Source organism: Oncorhynchus nerka, unplaced genomic scaffold (genome assembly GCF_034236695.1).
Source record: "Oncorhynchus nerka isolate Pitt River unplaced genomic scaffold, Oner_Uvic_2.0 unplaced_scaffold_1066, whole genome shotgun sequence".
NCBI classification, from domain to species: domain Eukaryota; kingdom Metazoa; phylum Chordata; class Actinopteri; order Salmoniformes; family Salmonidae; genus Oncorhynchus; species Oncorhynchus nerka.
In genome coordinates, this window is record NW_027040249.1 from 115180 (window position 1) to 135440 (window position 20261).

Below are 20261 nucleotides of genomic sequence, written 5' to 3' on the forward strand. Positions count from 1 at the left end.
TGATACTACGGGAAATGAATTCGGTCAGACTCGTTGAACTCGCTGCATCCATGGTCTGGTCAGATCGTTCTGTAACAATACAGAGGCGGATGCAAGATGCAAGCAACGATGGTTTAATGAATACAGGTTACAGCAGCAACAGGACAGACAGACTGTACTCAGACGGAATCCGACCCAGGGACTAGGGCGCATCCTCCTATGTGAGCGTGCTGAGAAACCCAGGGGAGAGTGTCCGGATGGGTAGGAAGGAGCACAGCAGATAATCCACACAAGGGCGGCGAGAGATGAGTACGGACACACGACACAACCTCAGGGAAGTAACAACGATCTGACAACAAGAAACACTGGTTACAGAACATATAAAGGGAAGATAAGTGATTCCAGCTGGCGCAGACAATCAGGCCGAGATTGGGAACCACGCCCACACAAACACGAGAGAGAGAGAGAGAGAGAGAGAGAGAGAGAGAGAGAGAGAGAAAAGGAAAAGGAGGCAGTGGATTCATGAACCGTGACAAGAACATTCTAAATATACACAGTAGAACATTCTAAATATACACAGTAGAACATTCTAAATATACACAGTAGAACATTCTAAATATACAAAGTAGAACATTCTAAATATGCACAAGAGCACATTCTAAATATACACAGTAGAACATTCTAAATATGCACAGTAGAACATTCTAAATATACACAGTAGAACATTCTAAATATGCACAGTAGAACATTCTAAATATACACAGTAGAACATTCTAAATATACACAATAGAACATTCTAAATATACACAGTAGAACATTCTAAATGTACACAGTAGAACATTCTAAATATACACAATAGAACATTCTAAATATACACAGTAGAACATTCTAAATGTACACAGTAGAACATTCTAAATATACACAATAGAACATTCTAAATATACACAGTAGAACCTTCTAAATATGCACAGTAGAACATTCTAAATATACACAGTAGAACATTCTAAATATACACAGTAGAACATTCTAAATATACACAGTAGAACCTTCTAAATGTGCACAGTAGAACATTCTAAATATACACAGTAGAACCTTCTAAATATGCACAGTAGAACATTCTAAATATACACAGTAGAACCTTCTAAATATGCACAGTAGAACATTCTAAATATACACAGTAGAACATTCTCAACATTACATGGGCGTGGTATAGTATTGTAATGAGCCTGTAAGGTCACCGACAGGCGCATGTAGTTTGTTGACTAGCGTAAACAGTCTAGGACACTGATTTCCCATAAAATAATCAAGTTGTAATTTATTTGGATGAACACAGACAGTGCACACCAGCACTGACCCGCTGTACAAACGCCTCACCAAAAACTTCCCCCAGTATCCTCACATACAGGAACTAATTTGCATAACATTGTGTGATAGGCTGAGAGACTTTCGAATGTGTAAAACATTACAGTATAAACTAAATATCTTAATGTTTAACCATGTGATCTATATTTCAATATTTACATCAAATACCTGTCCTCTCTTTCCCTCTCTCCCCCATTTCTCTGTCCCTCCATCTCTCTATTCATCCCCTTTAAAGAGAGAAGAGAAGAATCCTCCTTTCCCTCTCTCTCCTCTGACTCTCATGGACCGGGTTCTCTGCAGCCCCTTACTCTTGCTCTCTTTCTCTCGTTCTTTTTCTCTCTCTTTCTCCTCTGCCTGCTGTTGCACCTGCTGACTTATCAGCAGCCGCATGTCCTCCTGAAAGAAAGAGAGAGGGGGGAGCAGGAGAGAGAGAAGGGGGGAGAGAGAGGGGAGAGGAGAGAGAGCGGAGTGGAGAGAGCGAGAGGGGGAGGGGAGGGAGAGTAGGGGGAGGCCGAGAGGGGGAAGAGAGCGAGAGGGAGGGGGAGAGAGAGGTAGGGAGAGAGAGAGGGAGGAGAGAGGGAGGGAGGGTGAGAAGGAGGGGAGAGAGCGAGAGAGAGCGATAGAAGGGGTTGAAAGTGGGGAAGAGAGGTCGATAAAATAAAATAGTAAATTGAAATGTTTTCTTCTTTGTACTGTAACTGTCAGTCTGAGAAAACAAGCCCACCGTCACCCCCCAGACCCACCTGCCATGCGTCGACCTCCTGCGACAGCACCACCTTGTGTTGGATGGTGTTCAGCAGCTGCTGGGTCAGACTGTCTCTCTCCGCTCGCACCGTACACACCTCGCTCTCCAGGGAGCTACACACACAGAGAGAGATCTTCAGAACCAAATGTTTGGTCTGAGGCCAAACCACACAACCAACAACATTGGACACTTTATGGAACACAAAGCCTTCACTATCTCATCCTGGAATTTCCAAGGCCTGAGGTCATCTGCCTTTGGCCTAAAGAGCAGGAACCTGGACTTCAAAGAAATACAGACATGGTCATCCTACAAGAAACATGGTATAGAGGAGATGGACCCACTGGTTGACCTCTAGGTTACAGAGAGCTGGTAGTCTCATCCACCACACTACCAGGTGGGTGGTATAGAGGAGACGGACCCACTGGTTGTCCTCTAGGTTACAGAGAGCTGGTAGTCCCATCCACCACACTACCAGGTGGGTGGTATAGAGGAGATAGACCCACTGGTTGTCCTCTAGGTTACAGAGAGCTGGTAGTCCCATCCACCACACTACCAGGTGGGTGGTATAGAGGAGATGGACCCACTGGTTGTCCTCTAGGTTACAGAGAGCTGGTAGTCCCATCCACCACACTACCAGGTGGGTGGTATAGAGGAGATGGACCCACTGGTTGTCCTCTAGGTTACAGAGAGCTGGTAGTCCCATCCACCACACTACCAGGTGGGTGGTATAGAGGAGACGGACCCACTGGTTGCCCTCTAGGTTACAGAGAGCTGGTAGTCCCATCCACCACACTACCAGGTGGGTGGTATAGAGGAGATGGACCCACTGGTTGTCCTCTAGGTTACAGAGAGCTGGTAGTCCCATCCACCACACTACCAGGTGGGTGGTATAGAGGAGACAGTCCCACTGGTTGCTCTCTAGGTGTCAGAGAGCTGGTGGTCCCATCCACCACACTACCAGGTGGGTGGTATAGAGGAGACGGACCCACTGGTTGCCCTCTAGGTTACAGAGAGCTGGTATTCCCATCCACCACACTACCAGGTGGGTGGTATAGAGGAGATGGACCCACTGGTTGACCTCTAGGTGTCAGAGAGCTGGTAGTCCCATCCACCAAACTACCAGGTGGGTGGTATAGAGGAGACAGTCCCACTGGTTGCTCTCTAGGTTACAGAGAGCTGGTAGTCCCATCCACCAAACTACCAGGTGGGTGGTATAGAGGAGACAGTCCCACTGGTTGCCCTCTAGGTGTCAGAGAGCTGGTAGTCCCATCCACCACACTACCAGGTGTGAAACATGGTATAGAGGAGACAGACCCACTGGTTGCCCTTTAGGTTACAGAGAGCTGGTGGTCCCATCCACCACACTACCAGGTGGGTGGTATAGAGGAGATGGACCCACTGGTTGACCTCTAGGTGTCAGAGAGCTGGTAGTCCCATCCACCACACTACCAGGTGGGTGGTATAGAGGAGATGGACCCACTGGTTGACCTCTAGGTGTCAGAGAGCTGGTGGTCCCATTCACCACACTACCAGGTGGGTGGTATAGAGGAGATGGACCCACTGGTTGACCTCTAGGTTACAGAGAGCTGGTAGTCCCATCCACCAAACTACCAGGTGTGAAACATGGTATAGAGGAGATGGACCCACTGGTTGTCCTCTAGGTTACAGAGAGCTGGTAGTCCCATCCACCACACTACCAGGTGGGTGGTATAGAGGAGATGGACCCACTGGTTGTCCTCTAGGTTACAGAGAGCTGGTAGTCACATCCACCACACTACCAGGTGGGTGGTATAGAGGAGATGGACCCACTGGTTGTCCTCTAGGTTACAGAGAGCTGGTAGTCCCATCCACCACACTACCAGGTGGGTGGTATAGAGGAGACGGACCCACTGGTTGTCCTCTAGGTTACAGAGAGCTGGTAGTCCCATCCACCACACTACCAGGTGGGTGGTATAGTGAGACGGACCCACTGGTTGTCCTCTAGGTTACAGAGAGCTGGTAGTCCCATCCACCACACTACCAGGTGTGTCTCACACAGCCACCAACCACCACCCCTGTGAAACATGGTATAGAGGAGATGGAGCCACTGGTTGCCCTCTAGGTTACAGAGAGCTGGTAGTCCCATCCACCACACTACCAGGTGGGTGGTATAGAGGAGATGGACCCACTGGTTGTTCTCTAGGTTACAGAGAGCTGGTAGTCCCATCCACCACACTACCAGGTGGGTGGTATAGAGGAGATGGACCCACTGGTTGTCCTCTACAGAGAGCTGGGTTACAGAGAGCTGGTAGTCCCATCCACCACACTACCAGGTGGGTGGTATAGTAATACCAACCTGTCCCTGTTTGAGATGGACCCACTGGTTGTCCTGTCTGAGGTTACAGAGAGCTGGTAGTCCCATCCACCACACTACCAGGTGGGTGGTATAGTAATACCAAGGAGACGGACCCACTGGTTGTCCTCTAGGTTACAGAGCAGTACCAAGTCCCTGGTCTAGTTCCATCCACCACACTACCACCTGTCCCTGTCTGGTGTCTGAAACAATGGTATGCCAACCTGTCCCTGTCTGAGGAGATGGACCCACTGGTTGCCCTCTAGGTTACAGAGAGCTGGTAGTCCCATCCACCAGGACGCAAACTGAGAGCACGTTGACCATCTGGCAGGTGTCTTCACTGACATTTTCAACCTGTCCCTGTCTGTAATATCAACCTGTCCCTGTTTGAGTCTGTAATACCAACCTGTCCCTGTCTGTAATACCAACCTGTCCCTGTCTGTAATACCAACCTGTCCCTGTTTGAGTCTGTAATACCAACCTGTCCCTGTCTGTAATACCAACCTGTCCCTGTCTGTAATACCAACCTGCCCCTGTCTGTAGTACCAACCTGTCCCTGTCTGAGTCTGTAATACCAACCTGTCCCTGTCTGAGTCTGTAGTACCAACCTGTCCCCTGTCTGTAGTACCAACCTGTCCCTGTCTGTAATACCAACCTGTCCCTGTCTGTAGTACCAACCTGTCCCCCTGTCCCTGTCTGAGTCTGTAATTACCAACCTGTCCCTGTACTGTAATACCAACCTGTCCCTGTCTGTAATACCAACCTGTCCCTGTCTGTAGTACCAACCTGTCCCTGTCTGTAGTACCAACCTGTACCAACCTGTCCCTGTCTGAGTCTGTACCAACCTGTCCCTGTCTGAGTCTGTAGTACCAACCTGTCCCTGTCTGTAATACCAGTGTCCCTGTCTAATAGTACCAACCTGTCCCTGTCTGAGTCTGTAATACCAACCTGTCCCTGTCTGTAATACCAACCTGTCCCTGTCTGTAGTACCAACCTGTCCCTGTCTGAGTCTGTAATACCAACCTGTCCCTGTCTGTAGTACCAACCTGTCCCTGTCTGTAGTACCAACCTGTCCCTGTCTGAGTCTGTAGTACCAATCTGTCCCTGTCTGAGTCTGTAGTACCAACCTGTCCCTCTGAGTATGTAGTACCAACCTGTCCCTGTCTGAGTCTGTAGTACCAACCTGTCCCTGTCCCTGTCTGTAATACCAACCTGTCCCTGTCTGTAATACCAACCTGTCCCTGTCTGAGTCTGTAGTACCAACCTGTCCCTGTCTGAGTCTGTACCAAAGTACCAACCTGTCCCTGTCTGAGTCTGTAATACCAACCTGTCCTGTCTACCAACCTGTCTGTAGTACCAACCTGTCCCTGTCTGAGTCTGTAGTACCAACCTGTCCCTCTGAGTCTGTAGTACCAACCTGTCCCTGTCTGTCTAATACCAACCTGTCCCTGTCTGTCTGTAGTACCAACCTGTCCCTGTCTGAGTCTGTAATACCAACCTGTCCCTGTCTGAGTCTGTAATACCAACCTGTCCCTGTCTGAGTCTGTAATACCAACCTGTCCCTGTCTGTAGTACCAACCTGTCCCTGTCTGAGTCTGTAGTACCAACCTGTCCCTGTCTGTCTGTAATACCAACCTGTCCCCTGTAGTACCAACCTGTCCCTGTCTGAGTCTGTAATACCAACCTGTCCCTGTCTGAGTAGTACCAACCTGTCCCTGAGTCCAACCTGTCCCTGTCTGAGTCTGTAGTACCAACCTGTCCCCTGTCCCTGTCCCCTGAGTCTGTAGTACCAACCTGTCCCTGTCTGAGTCTGTAGTACCAACCTGTCCCTGTCTGTAATACCAAGTCTGTAGTACCAACCTGTCCCCTGTCTGTAGTACCAACCTGTCCCTGAGTCTGTAGTACCAACCTGTCCCTGTCTGTAGTACCAACCTGTCCCTGTCTGTAATACCAACCTGTCCCTGTCTGAGTCTGTAATACCAACCTGTCCCTCTGAGTCTGTAATACCAACCTGTCCCTGTCTCTGAGTCTGTAGTACCAACCTGTCCCTGTCTGAGTCTGTAGTACCAACCTGTCCCTGAGTCTGTAGTACCAACCTGTCCCTGTCTGAGTCTGTAGTACCAACCTGTCCCTGTCTGTCTGAGTCTGTAGTACCAACCTGTCCCTGTCTGAGTCTGTAATACCAACCTGTCCCTGTCTGAGTCTGTAGTACCAACCTGTCCCTGTCTGAGTCTGTACCAACCTGTCCCTGTCTACCAACCTGTCCCTGTCTGAGTCTGTAGTACCAACTGTCTGTCCCTGTCTGAGTCTGTAATACCAACCTGTCCCTGTCTGAGTCTGTAATACCAACCTGTCCCCTGTCCAAGTCTGTAATACCAACCTGTCCCTGTCTGAGTCTGTAATACCAACCTGTCCCTGTCTGAGTCTGTAATACCAACCTGTCCCTGTCTGTAATACCAACCTGTCCCTGTCTGTAATACCAACCTGTCCCTGTCTGTAGTACCAACCTGTCCCTGTCTGAGTCTGTAGTACCAACCTGTCCCTGTCTGAGTCTGTAGTACCAACCTGTCCCTGTCTGAGTCTGTAGTACCAACCTGTCCCTGTCTGTAGTACCAACCTGTCCCTGTCTGAGTCTGTAGTACCAACCTGTCCCTGTCTGAGTCTGTAATACCAACCTGTCCCTGTCTGTAGTACCAACCTGTCCCCTGAGTCTGTAGTACCAACCTGTCCCTGTCTGTAGTCTGTCTAGTCTGTACCAACCTGTCCCTGTCTGTAATACCAACCTGTCCCTGTCTGTCTGTAGTACCAACCTGTCCCTGTCTGAGTCTGTAGTACCAACCTGTCCCTGTCTGAGTCTGTAGTACCAACCTGTCCCTGTCTGTAGTACCAACCTGTCCCCCTGAGTCTGTAGTACCAACCTGTCCCTGTAGTCTGTAGTACCAACCTGTCCCTGTCTGAGTCTGTAGTACCAACCTGTCCCTGTCTGAGTCTGTATACCAACCTGTCCCTGTCTGAGTCTGTAGTACCAACCTGTCCCTGTCTGAGTCTGTAGTACCAACCTGTCCCCTGAGTCTAGTACCAACCTGTCCCTGTCTGTAGTACCAACCTGTCCCTGTCTGAGTCTGTAGTACCAACCTGTCCCTGTCTGTAGTACCAAGTCTGTAGTACCAACCTGTCCCTGTCTGAGTCTGTAGTACCAACCTGTCCCTGTCTGAGTCTGTAAGTACCAACCTGTCCCCTGTCTGAGTAGTACCAACCTGTCCCTGTCTGTACCAACCTGTCCCTGTCTGTAGTACCAACCTGCCTGTAGTACCAACCTGTCCCTGTCTGAGTCTGAGTCTGTACCAACCTGTCCCTGTCTGAGTCTGTAGTACCAACCTGTCCCTGTCTGTCTGTAGTACCAACCTGTCCCTGTCTGAGTCTGTAGTACCAACCTGTCCCTGTCTGTAATACCAACCTGTCCCTGTCTGTAGTACCAACCTGTCCCTGTCTGAGTCTGTAGTACCAACCTGTCCCTGTCTAGTACCAACCTGTCTGTAGTACCAACCTGTCCCTGTCTGAGTCTGTGTAATACCAACCTGTCCCTGTCTGAGTCTGTAGTACCAACCTGTCCCTGTCTGAGTCTGTAGTACCAACCTGTACCAACCTGTACCAACCTGTCCCTGTCTGAGTCTGTAGTACCAACCTGTCCCTGTCTGAGTCTGTAGTACCAACCTGTCCCTGTCTGAGTCTGTAGTACCAACCTGTCCCCTGTCTGTGTACCAAGTCTGTAGTACCAACCTGTCCCTGTCTGAGTCTGTAGTACCAACCTGTCCCTGTCTGAGTCTGTAGTACCAACCTGTCCCTGTCTGTACCAACCTGTCTGTAGTACCAACCTGTCCCTGTCTGAGTCTGTACCTGTACCAACCTGTCCCCTGTCTGTAGTACCAACCTGTCCCTGTCTGAGTCTGTAGTACCAACCTGTCCCTGTCTGTCTGTGTACCAACCTGTCTGAGTCTGTAGTACCAACCTGTCCCTGTCTGAGTCTGTAGTACCAACCTGTCCCTGTCTGAGTCTGTAGTACCAACCTGTCCCTGTCTGTAGTACCAACCTGTCCCTGTCTGAGTCTGTAGTACCAACCTGTCCCTGTCTGAGTCTGTACCAACCTGTAGTCCAACCTGTCCCTGTCTGAGTCTGTAGTACCAACCTGTCCCTGTCTGAGTCTGTAGTACCAACCTGTCCCTGTCTGAGTCTGTAATACCAACCTGTCCCTGTCTGAGTCTGTAATACCAACCTGTCCCTGTCTGTAGTACCAACCTGTCCCTGTCTGAGTCTGTAGTACCAACCTGTCCCTGTCTGAGTCTGTAGTACCAACCTGTCCCTGTCTGAGTCTGTAATGCCAACCTGTCCCTGTCTGTAATACCAACCTGTCCCTGTCTGTAGTACCAACCTGTCCCTGTCTGAGTCTGTAATACCAACCTGTCCCTGTCTGTAGTACCAACCTGTCCCTGTCTGACCTGTCCCTGTCTGTAGTACCAACCTGTGTCCCTGTCTGAGTCTGTAGTACCAACCTGTCCCTGTCTGTCTGTCTAGTACCAACCTGTCCCTGTCTGAGTCTGTAATACCAACCTGTCCCTGTCTGAGTCAACCTGTCCCTGTACCAACCTGTCCCTGTCTGAGTCTGTAGTACCAACCTGTCCCTGTCTGAGTCTGTAGTACCAACCTGTCCCTGTCTGAGTCTGTAGTACCAACCTGTCCCTGTCTGTCTGTAATACCAACCTGTCCCTGTCTGTAGTACCAACCTGTCCCTGTCTGAGTCTGTACCAACCTGTCCCTGTCTGAGTCTGTAGTACCAACCTGTCCCTGTCTGAGTCTGTAATACCAACCTGTCCCCTGAGTCTGTAGTACCAACCTGTCCCTGTCTGAGTCTGTAGTACCAACCTGTCCCTGTCTGAGTCTGTAGTACCAACCTGTCCCTGTCTGAGTCTGTAGTACCAACCTGTCCCTGTCTGAGTCTGTAGTACCAACCTGTCCCTGTCTGAGTCTGTAGTACCAACCTGTCCCTGTCTGAGTCTGTAGTACCAACCTGTCCCTGTCTGTCTGTAGTACCAACCTGTCCCTGTCTGAGTCTGTAGTACCAACCTGTCCCTGTCTGTCTGTAGTACCAACCTGTCCCTGTCTGAGTCTGTAGTACCAACCTGTCCCTGTCTGAGTCTGTAGTACCAACCTGTCCTGTCTGAGTCTGTAGTAGTCTGTAGTACCAACCTGTCCCTGTCTGAGTCTGTAGTACCAACCTGTCCCTGTCTGAGTCTGTAGTCTGTAATACCAACCTGTCCCTGTCTGAGTCTGTAGTACCAACCTGTCCCTGTCTGAGTCTGTAAGTACCAACCTGTCCCTGTCCCTGTCTGAGTCTGTAGTACCAACCTGTCCCTGTCTGAGTCTGTAGTACCAACCTGTCCCTGTCTGAGTCTGTAGTACCAACCTGTCCCTGTCTGAGTCTGTAGTACCAACCTGTCCCTGTCTGAGTCTGTAGTACCAACCTGTCCCTGTCCCTGAGTCTGTAGTACCAACCTGTCCCTGTCTGTCTGTAGTACCCCTGTCTGAGTCTGTAGTACCAACCTGTCCCTGTCTGTACCAAGTCTGTAGTACCAACCTGTCCCTGTCTACCAAGTCTGTAGTACCAACCTGTCCCTGTCTGTACCAAGTCTGTGAGTCTGTACCAACCTGTCCCTGTCTGAGTACCAACCTGTCTGTACCAACCTGTCCCTGTCTGAGTCTGTAGTACCAACCTGTCCCTGTCTGAGTCTGTAGTACCAACCTGTCCCTGTCTGAGTCTGTAGTACCAACCTGTCCCTGTCTGAGTCTGTAAGTACCAACCTGTCCCTGTCTGAGTCTGTAGTACCAACCTGTCCCTGTCTGAGTCTGTAGTACCAACCTGTCCCTGTCTGTCTGTAGTACCAACCTGTCCCTGTACCTGAGTCTGTCTGAGTCTGTAGTACCAACCTGTCCCTGTCTGAGTCTGTAGTACCAACCTGTCCCTGTCTGAGTCTGTAGTACCAACCTGTCCCTGTCTGAGTCTGTAATACCAACCTGTCCCTGTCTGAGTCTGTAGTACCAACCTGTCCCTGTCTGAGTCTGTAATACCAATCTGTCCCTGTCCCTGTCTGTAGTACCAACCTGTCCCTGTCTGTAATACCAACCTGTCCCTGTCTGTAATACCAACCTGTCCCTGTCTGTAGTACCAACCTGTCCCTGTCTGAGTCTGTAGTACCAACCTGTCCCTGTCTGAGTCTGTAGTACCAACCTGTCCCTGTCTGTAGTACCAACCTGTCCCTGTCTGAGTCTGTAGTACCTGTCCCAGTACCCTGTCCCTGTCTGAGTCTGTAGTACCAACCTGTCCCTGTCTGAGTCTGTAGTACCAACCTGTCCCTGTCTGAGTCTGTAGTACCAACCTGTCCCCTGTCTGTCCCTGTCTGTAGTACCAACCTGTCCCTGTCTGTCTGTAGTACCAACCTGTCCCTGTCTGAGTCTGTAGTACCAACCTGTCCCTGTCTGAGTCTGTAGTACCAACCTGTCCCTGTCTGAGTCTGTAGTACCAACCTGTCCCTGTCTGAGTCTGTAGTACCAACCTGTCCCTGTCTGAGTCTGTAGTACCAACCTGTCCCCTGTCTGTAGTACCAACCTGTCCCTGTCTGAGTCTGTAGTACCAACCTGTCCCTGTCTGAGTCTGTCCCTGTACCAACCAACCTGTCCTGTCCCTGTCTGAGTCAACCTGTCCCTGTCTAGTCCAACCAACCTGTCCCTGTCTGAGTCTGTAGTACCAACCTGTCCCTGTCCCTGTCTGAGTCTGTAGTACCAACCTGTCCCTGTCTGAGTCTGTAGTACCAACCTGTCCCTGTCTGAGTCTGTAGTACCAACCTGTCCCTGTCTCTGAGTACCAACCTGTCCCTGTCTAGTACCAACCTGTCCCTGTCTGAGTCTGTAGTACCAACCTGTCCCTGTCTGTCTGTAGTACCAACCTGTCCCTGTCTGAGTCTGTAATACCAACCTGTCCTGTCTGTCTGTAAGTACCAACCTGTCCCTGTCTGAGTCTGTAGTACCAACCTGTCCCTGTCTGAGTCTGTAGTACCAACCTGTCCCTGTCTGAGTCTGTAGTACCAACCTGTCCCTGTCTGAGTCTGTAATACCAACCTGTCCCTGTCTGAGTCTGTAATACCAACCTGTCCCTGTCTGTAATACCAACCTGTCCCTGTCTGTAATACCAACCTGTCCCTGTCTGTAGTACCAACCTGTCCCTGTCTGTAGTACCAACCTGTCCCTGTCTGAGTCTGTAGTACCAACCTGTCCCTGTCTGAGTCTGTAATACCAACCTGTCCCTGTCTGTAGTACCAACCTGTCCCTGTCTGTAGTACCAACCTGTCCCTGTCTGAGTCTGTAGTACCAACCTGTCCCTGTCTGAGTCTGTAGTACCAACCTGTCCCTGTCTGAGTCTGTAATACCAACCTGTCCCTGTCTGAGTCTGTAATACCAACCTGTCCCTGTCTGAGTCTGTAATACCAACCTGTCCCTGTCTGAGTCTGTAGTACCAACCTGTCCCTGTCCTGTCCCCCTGTCTGTAGTACCAACCTGTCCCTGTCTGAGTCTGTAGTACCAACCTGTCCCTGTCTGAGTCTGTAGTACCAACCTGTCCCTGTCTGTACCAAGTCCCTGTAATACCAACCTGTCCCTGTCTGTAATACCAACCTGTCCCTGTCTGAGTCTGTAGTACCAACCTGTCCCTGTCTGAGTCTGTACCTGTCCCTGTCTGAGTCTGTAATAATACCAACCTGTCCCTGTCTGTACCAGTCTGTAGTACCAACCTGTCCCTGTCTGTAGTACCAACCTGTCCCTGTCTGTAGTACCAACCTGTCCCTGTCTGAGTCTGTAGTACCAACCTGTCCCTGAGTCTGTAGTACCAACCTGTCCCTGTCTGAGTCTAGTACCAACCTGTCCCTGTCTGAGTCTGTAGTACCAACCTGTCCCTGTCTGTAGTCTAGTACCAACCTGTCCCTGTCTGAGTCTGTGTACCAACCTGTCCCTGTCTGTAGTACCAACCTGTCCCTGTCTGAGTAAGTACCAACCTGTCCCTGTCTGTAGTACCAACCTGTCCCCTGTCTGTAATACCAACCTGTCCCCTGTACCAACCTGTCCCTGTCTGTAATACCAACCTGTCCCTGTCTGTCTGTAATACCAACCTGTCTGTAGTACCAACCTGTCCCTGTCTGTAATACCAACCTGTCCCTGTCTGTAATACCAACCTGTCCCTGTCTGTAGTACCAACCTGTCCCTGTCTGTAATACCAACCTGTCCCTGTCTGAGTCTGTAATACCAACCTGTCCCTGTCTGAGTCTGTAGTACCAACCTGTCCCTGTCTGAGTCTGTAGTACCAACCTGTCCCTGTCTACCAACCTGTCCCTGTCTGTAATACCAACCTGTCCCTGTCTGTCTGTAATACCAACCTGTCCCTGTCTGTAATACCAACCTGTCCCTGTCTGAGTCTGTAATACCAACCTGTCCCTGTCTGTAATACCAACCTGTCCCTGTCTGTAGTACCAACCTGTCCCTGTCTGTAATACCAACCTGTCCCTGTCTGAGTCTGTATACCAACCTGTCCCTGTCTGTAGTACCAACCTGTCCCTGTCTGTAATACCAACCTGTCCCTGTCTGAGTCTGTAATACCAACCTGTCCCTGTCTGAGTCTGTAGTACCAACCTGTCCCTGTCTGAGTCTGTAATACCAACCTGTCCCTGTCTGAGTCTGTAATACCAACCTGTCCCTGTCTGTAATACCAACCTGTCCCTGTCTGTAGTACCAACCTGTCCCTGTCCCTGTCTGTAGTACCAACCTGCCCCTGTCTGAGTCTGTAGTACCAACCTGTCCCTGTCTGAGTCTGTAGTACCAACCTGTCCCTGTCTGAGTCTGTAATACCAACCTGTCCCTGTCTGTAATACCAACCTGTCCCTGTCTGAGTCTGTAGTACCAACCTGTCCCTGTCTGAGTCTGTAGTACCAACCTGTCCCTGTCTGAGTCTGTAGTACCAACCTGTCCCTGTCTGAGTCTGTAGTACCAACCTGTCCCTGTCTGAGTCTGTAGTACCAACCTGTCCCTGTCTGAGTCTGTAGTACCAACCTGTCCCTGTCTGAGTCTGTAATACCAACCTGTCCCTGTCTGTAGTACCAACCTGTCCCTGTCTGTGTCTGTAGTACCAACCTGTCCCTGTCTTTAGTACCAACCTGTCCCTGTCTGAGTCTGTAATACCAACCTGTCCCTGTCTGTAATACCAACCTGTCCCTGTCTGTAATACCAACCTGTCCCTGTCTGTAATACCAACCTGTCCCTGTCTGTAATACCAACCTGTCCCTGTCTGTAATACCAACCTGTCCCTGTCTGTAATACCAACCTGTCCCTGTCTGAGTCTGTAGTACCAACCTGTCCCTGTCTGTAGTACCAACCTGTCCCTGTCTGTAATACCAACCTGTCCCTGTCTGTAGTACCAACCTGTCCCTGTCTGTAATACCAACCTGTCCCTGTCTGTAGTACCAACCTGTCCTGTCTGTAATACCAACCTGTCCCTGTCTGAGTCTGTAGTACCAACCTGTCCCTGTCTGAGTCTGTAATACCAACCTGTCCCTGTCTGAGTCTGTAGTACCAACCTGTCCCTGTCCCTGTCTGTAGTACCAACCTGTCCCTGTCTGAGTCTGTAGTACCAACCTGTCCCTGTCTGTAGTACCAACCTGTCCCTGTCTCTGTCCCTGTCTGTAGTACCAACCTGTCCCTGTCTGTAGTACCAACCTGTCCCTGTCTGAGTCTGTAGTACCAACCTGTCCCTGTCTGAGTCTGTAGTACCAACCTGTCCCTGTCTGAGTCTGTAGTACCAACCTGTCCCTGTCTGAGTCTGTAATACCAACCTGTCCCTGTCTGAGTCTGTAATACCAACCTGTCCCTGTCTGAGTCTGTAATACCAACCTGTCCCTGTTTGAGTCTGTAGTACCAACCTGTCCCTGTTTGAGTCTGTAATACCAACCTGTCCCTGTTTGAGTCTGTAATACCAACCCTGTTCCCAAGAACACCAAGGTAACCTGCCTAAATGACTACTGACCCGTAGCACTCATGTCTGTAGACATGAAGTCCTTTGAAAGGCTGGTAATGGCTCACATTAACAAAATGATCTGTGTGTGTGTGTGTGTGTGTGTGTGTGTGTGTGTGTGTGTGTGTGTGTGTGTGTGTGTGTGTGTGTGTGTGTGTGTGTGTGTGTGTGTGTGTGTGTGTGTGTGTGTGTGTGTGTGTGTGTGTGTGTGTGTGTGTGTGTGTGTGTGTGTAAGTGTGTGTAAGTGTGTCTGAGTGTGTCTGAGTGCATACGGGTGTACCTGTAGCTGGGTTTTCCTTGACAGCTCCTGAATGGCTGTAGCTCCTCCCTCAGAGAATCAAGCTCCGCCTCTCTGGAGCATAGCTGAGGAGAACAAGAGAGAGAGGTTAGAGAGAGGTTAGAGAGAGGTTAGAGAGAGGTTAGTGTGTTAGAGAGAGGTTAGAGAGAGGTTAATGTGTTAGAGAGAGGTTAGAGAGAGGTTAGAGAGAGGTTAGAGAGAGGTTAGTGTGTTAGAGAGAGGTTAGAGAGAGGTTCATGTGTTAGAGAGAGGTTAGAGAGTGGTTAGAGAGAGGTTTGTGTGTTAGAGAGAGGTTAGTGTGTTAGAGAGCGGTTAGTGTGTTAGAGAGAGGTTAGAGAGAGGTTAGTGAGAGGTTAGAGAGAGGTCTGTGTGTTAGAGAGAGGTTAGAGAGAGGTTAGTGTGTTACAGAGAGGTTAGAGAGAGGTTAGAGAGAGGTTATAAGTTAGAGAGAGGTTAGTGTGTTACAGAGAGATCCGTGTGTTAGAGAGAGGTTAGTGTGCTAGAGAGAGGTTAGTGTGTTAGAGAGAGGTTAGTGTGTTAGAGAGAAGTTAGTGTGTTAGAGAGAGGTTAGTGTGTTAGAGAGAGGTTAGTGTGTTAGAGAGAGGTTAGTATGTTAGAGAGAGGTTAGTGTGTTAGAGAGAGGTTAGAGAGAGGTTAGTGTGTTAGAGAGAGGTCTGTGTGTTAGATAGAGGTTAGGGAGAGGTTAGTGTGTTAGAGAGAGGTTAGAGAGAGGTTTGTGTGTTAGAGAGAGGTTAGAGAGAGGTTAGTGTGTTAGAGAGAGGTTAGTGTGTTAGAGAGAGGTTAGTGTGTTAGAGAGAGATTAGAGAGAGGTTAGAGAGAGGTTTGTGTGTTAGAGAGAGGTTAGTGTGTTAGAGAGAGGTGTGTTGGAGATTAGTGTGTTTTTTATTTGATTTATTAGCATCCTCATTAATTCGTCGCCAATGGCGACAGCGAGTCTTACCTGGCTCCAACATTAAACTAAAAATACATTATAGACAAAAGACTACAATTTACATACAGTGCCAGTCAAAGTTTGGACACACCTACTCATTCAAGTTTTTTTCTTTTAATTTTTTTAAACTATTTTCTACATTGTAGAATAATAGCGAAGACATCAAAACTATGAAATAACACATATTGAATCATGTAAAAAGTGTTAAACAAATAAAAACATAATTTATATTTGAGAAGTAGCCACCCTTTGCCATGATGACAGCATTACACACTTAAATAAGCTTAAATAAGCAAAGATAAACGACCATTCCATCAAAGCACACTTAACCAGCATGGATACCACAGCATTCTGCAGCAATACGCCATCCCATCTGATTTGTGCTTAGTGGCATCATCAGCATACATGGGACCCATATGCTTTTTTTAATGCCAGTGGCAGATCATTGGTAAATAGTAGAGGGCCTAGAGAGCTGCCCTGTGGTACACCACACTTTCCATGTTTGACATTAGAGAAGCTTCCATTAATCCCCTAAGGTCGATGTCCTCGGAAATCTAATTAGTATAATAAAAAAATCCCCATTAAAATCGTTCAATTTAAGATAGAGACACAGTATCTATTATTTTTCATTGGATGTGACTCAATCCGCCTATGTCACACTTCCGCATCTGTCAGACCATGAGACATCTGTGGTGAAAAAGCTAGAGCGATGTCTGTCAGACCATGAGACATCCCATCTGTGGTGAAAGGTGACAGAGCTAGAGCGATGTCTGTCAGACCATGAGACATCTGTGGTGAAAAGTGACAGATAGAGCGATGTTTGTCAGACTATGAGACATCACATCTGTGGTGAAAGGTGACAGAGCTAGAGTGATGTCTGTCAGACCATGAGACATCTGTGGTGAAAGGTGACAGAGCTAGAGTGATGTCTGTCAGACCATGAGACATCTGTGGTGAAAGGTGACAGAGCTAGAGTGATGTTTGTCAGACCATGAGACATCTGTGGTGAAAGGTGACAGAGCTAGAGCGATGTTTGTCAGACCACGGGACATCCCGAAAATCGGTCTTCTCACAAAATTATTTTTAGCTTCTGAACGGTTTGTCCTACAAACTATTAAAATATTAACGACTGTGGAAAGGTGAGACTCTCACAAACACGTACATATTGGTTGTTTTGCTCTAGGATGCCCACAGGCCTGAATGTCCCCAGGTACCAGTTGAAAGAACTAATGGTAGTACAGTATATGTTGAGACTTTAGTAACAAAAACTTAGGGGTTAAATACATTTAAAAAAATATATATGTTTTCTGATCTTTCTTATATCGCTCTGATAAAGGGACAGACAGAATAAACTTCCTTTAGGAGTACTATCTGTTGCTCCATGTCTTCAAAATCAAATAGCAAAATTATCCCTGATAGGACCTTTTTAAAACAAATTTCCAATACCTTAGTATGTATCCACATAGCAAGAGGTAGCTTTTGGGAGTCTCAATCCGTTGTAATGTTGTCAAGGAGGGTGGTGTATAAGGCATGAGCCGAAAGAGGAGGAAGTGGTACTCGCTATACAAGCAGAGTGACGTCCTTTACATGTGTATTAACTCACCTTTTCTCTCAGTGTGTCTATCTCCTGGTCTTTGTCTTGTAGGATGGTAGAGTGGGCCAACAGTGTCTCTGTAGCCTGGACAACAAGACACACTGTCATAGCAACAACGCACTGTCATAGCAACAACACACACTGTCATAGCAACAACACACACTATCATAACAACAAGACACACTGTCATAGCAACAACGCACTGTCATAGCAACAACACACACTATCATAGCAACAACACACACTGTCATAGCAACAACACACACTGCCATAACAACAACACACACTGTCATAGCAACAACACACACTGTCATAGCAACAACACACACTGCCATAACAACAACACACACTGTCATATCAACAACACACATTGTCATAGCAACAACACACACTGTCATAACAACAACACACACTGTCATAGCAACAACAAGACACACTGTCATATCAACAACACACACTATCATAACAACAAGACACACTGTCATAGCAACAACACACACTGTCATAGCAACAACTACACACACTGTCATAGTAACAACAAGACACACCGTCATAGCAACAACACGACACACTGTCATAGCAACAACAACACACACTGTCATAGCAACAACACACGCTGTCATAGCAACAACACACACTGTCATAACAACAACACACACTGTCATAACAACAACACACACTGTCATAGCAACAACACACACTGTCATAACAACAACACACACTGTCATAGCAACAACACACACTGTCATAACAACAACACACACTGTCATAGCAACAACACACACTGTCATAACAACAACACACACTGTCATAGCAACAACACACACTGTCATAGCAACAACACACACTGTCATAGCAACAACACGCACTGTCATAATAACAACACACACTGCCATAACAACAACACACACTGTCATAGCAACACACACTGTCATAGCAACAACAACAATACACACTGTCATAACAACAACACACACTGTCATAACAACAACAAATACTGTCATAGCAACAACACACACTGTCATAGCAACAACACGCACTGTCATAGCAACAACACACACTGTCATAGCAACAACAACAACACACTGTCATAGCAACAACAACACACACTGTCATAGCAACAACAACAATACACACTGTCATAACAACAACACACACTGTCATAGCAACAACAACACACACTGTCATAGCAACAACACACGCTGTCATAACAACAACACACACTGTTATAACAACAACACACAGTGTCATAGCAACAACACACACTGTCATAGCAACAACACACACTGTCATAGCAACAACACGCACTGTCATAGCAACAACACACACTGTCATAACAACAACACACACTGTCATAGCAACAACACACACTGTCATAGCAACAACAAGACACACTGTCATAGCAACAACACGACACACTGTCATAGTAAAAACAAGACACGCTGTCATAGCAACAACACACACTGTCATAGCAACAACAACACACACTGTCATAGTAACAACAACACACACTGTCATAGCAACAACACACGCTGTCATAGCAACAACACACACTGTCATAACAACAACACACACTGTCATAACAACAACACACACTGTCATAGCAACAACACACACTGTCATAACAACAACACACACTGTCATAACAACAACACACACTGTCATAGCAACAACACACACTGTCATAACAACAACACACACTGTCATAGCAACAACACACACTGTCATAACAACAACACACACTGTCATAGCAACAACACACACTGTCATAGCAACAACACACACTGTCATAATAACAACACACACTGCCATAACAACAACACACACTGTCATAGCAACAACACGCACTGTCATAGCAACAACACACACTGTCATAACAACAACACACACTGTCATAGCAACAACACACACTGTCATAGCAACAACACACACTGTAATGACAACAACAAACACTGTCATAACAACAACACACACTGTCATAGCAACAACACACACTGTCATAGCAACAACACACACTGTCATAACAACAACACACACTGTCATAGCAACAACAAGACACACTGTCATATCAACAACACACACTATCATAACAACAAGACACACTGTCATAGCAACAACACACACTGTCATAGCAACAACAACACACACTGTCATAGTAACAACAAGACACACTGTCATAGCAACAACACGACACACTGTCATAGCAACAACAACACACACTGTCATAGCAACAACACACGCTGTCATAGCAACAACACACACTGTCATAACAACAACACACACTGTCATAACAACAACACACACTGTCATAGCAACAACACACACTGTCATAACAACAACACACACTGTCATAACAACAACACACATGTCAACAACAACACACACTGTCATAACAACAACACACACTGTCATAGCAACAACACACACTGTCATAACAACAACACACACTGTCATAGCAACAACACACACTGTCATAGCAACAACACACACTGTCATAGCAACAACACGCACTGTCATAATAACAACACACACTGCCATAACAACAACACACACTGTCATAGCAACAACACGCACTGTCATAGCAACAACACACACTGTCATAACAACAACACACACTGTCATAGCAACAACACACACTGTCATAGCAACAACACACACTGTAATAACAACAACAAACACTGTCATAACAACAACACACACTGTCATAGCAACAACACACACTGTCATAGCAACAACACACACTGTCATAGCAACAACACACACTGTCATAACAACAACACACATTGTCATAGCAACAACACACACTATCATAACAACAACACACACTGTCATAGCAACAACAAGACACACTGTCATAGCAACAACACACACTGTCATAGCAACAACAACACACA

The 20261-nt window shown here is 47.6% G+C and overlaps 1 protein-coding gene across 2 annotated transcripts in view; it reads right to left on the reverse strand.

Moving 5' to 3' along the window:
* Positions 1-1064: 1064 nt before the first annotated feature.
* Positions 1065-20261, reverse strand: part of bicdl2 (BICD family like cargo adaptor 2) — a 41049-nt gene continuing 21852 nt past the window's right edge. For both annotated transcript variants that reach the window (XM_065016245.1, XM_065016246.1), the window contains exons 7-10: positions 17377-17451; positions 14804-14886; positions 2085-2199; positions 1065-1737 (exon numbers count right to left, since the gene is read on the reverse strand). In XM_065016245.1, coding sequence (XP_064872317.1) covers positions 1558-1737; positions 2085-2199; positions 14804-14886; positions 17377-17451 — 453 coding nt within the window. In that variant the 3' untranslated portion in view covers positions 1065-1557. The remainder of the gene's footprint in view (positions 1738-2084; positions 2200-14803; positions 14887-17376; positions 17452-20261) is intronic.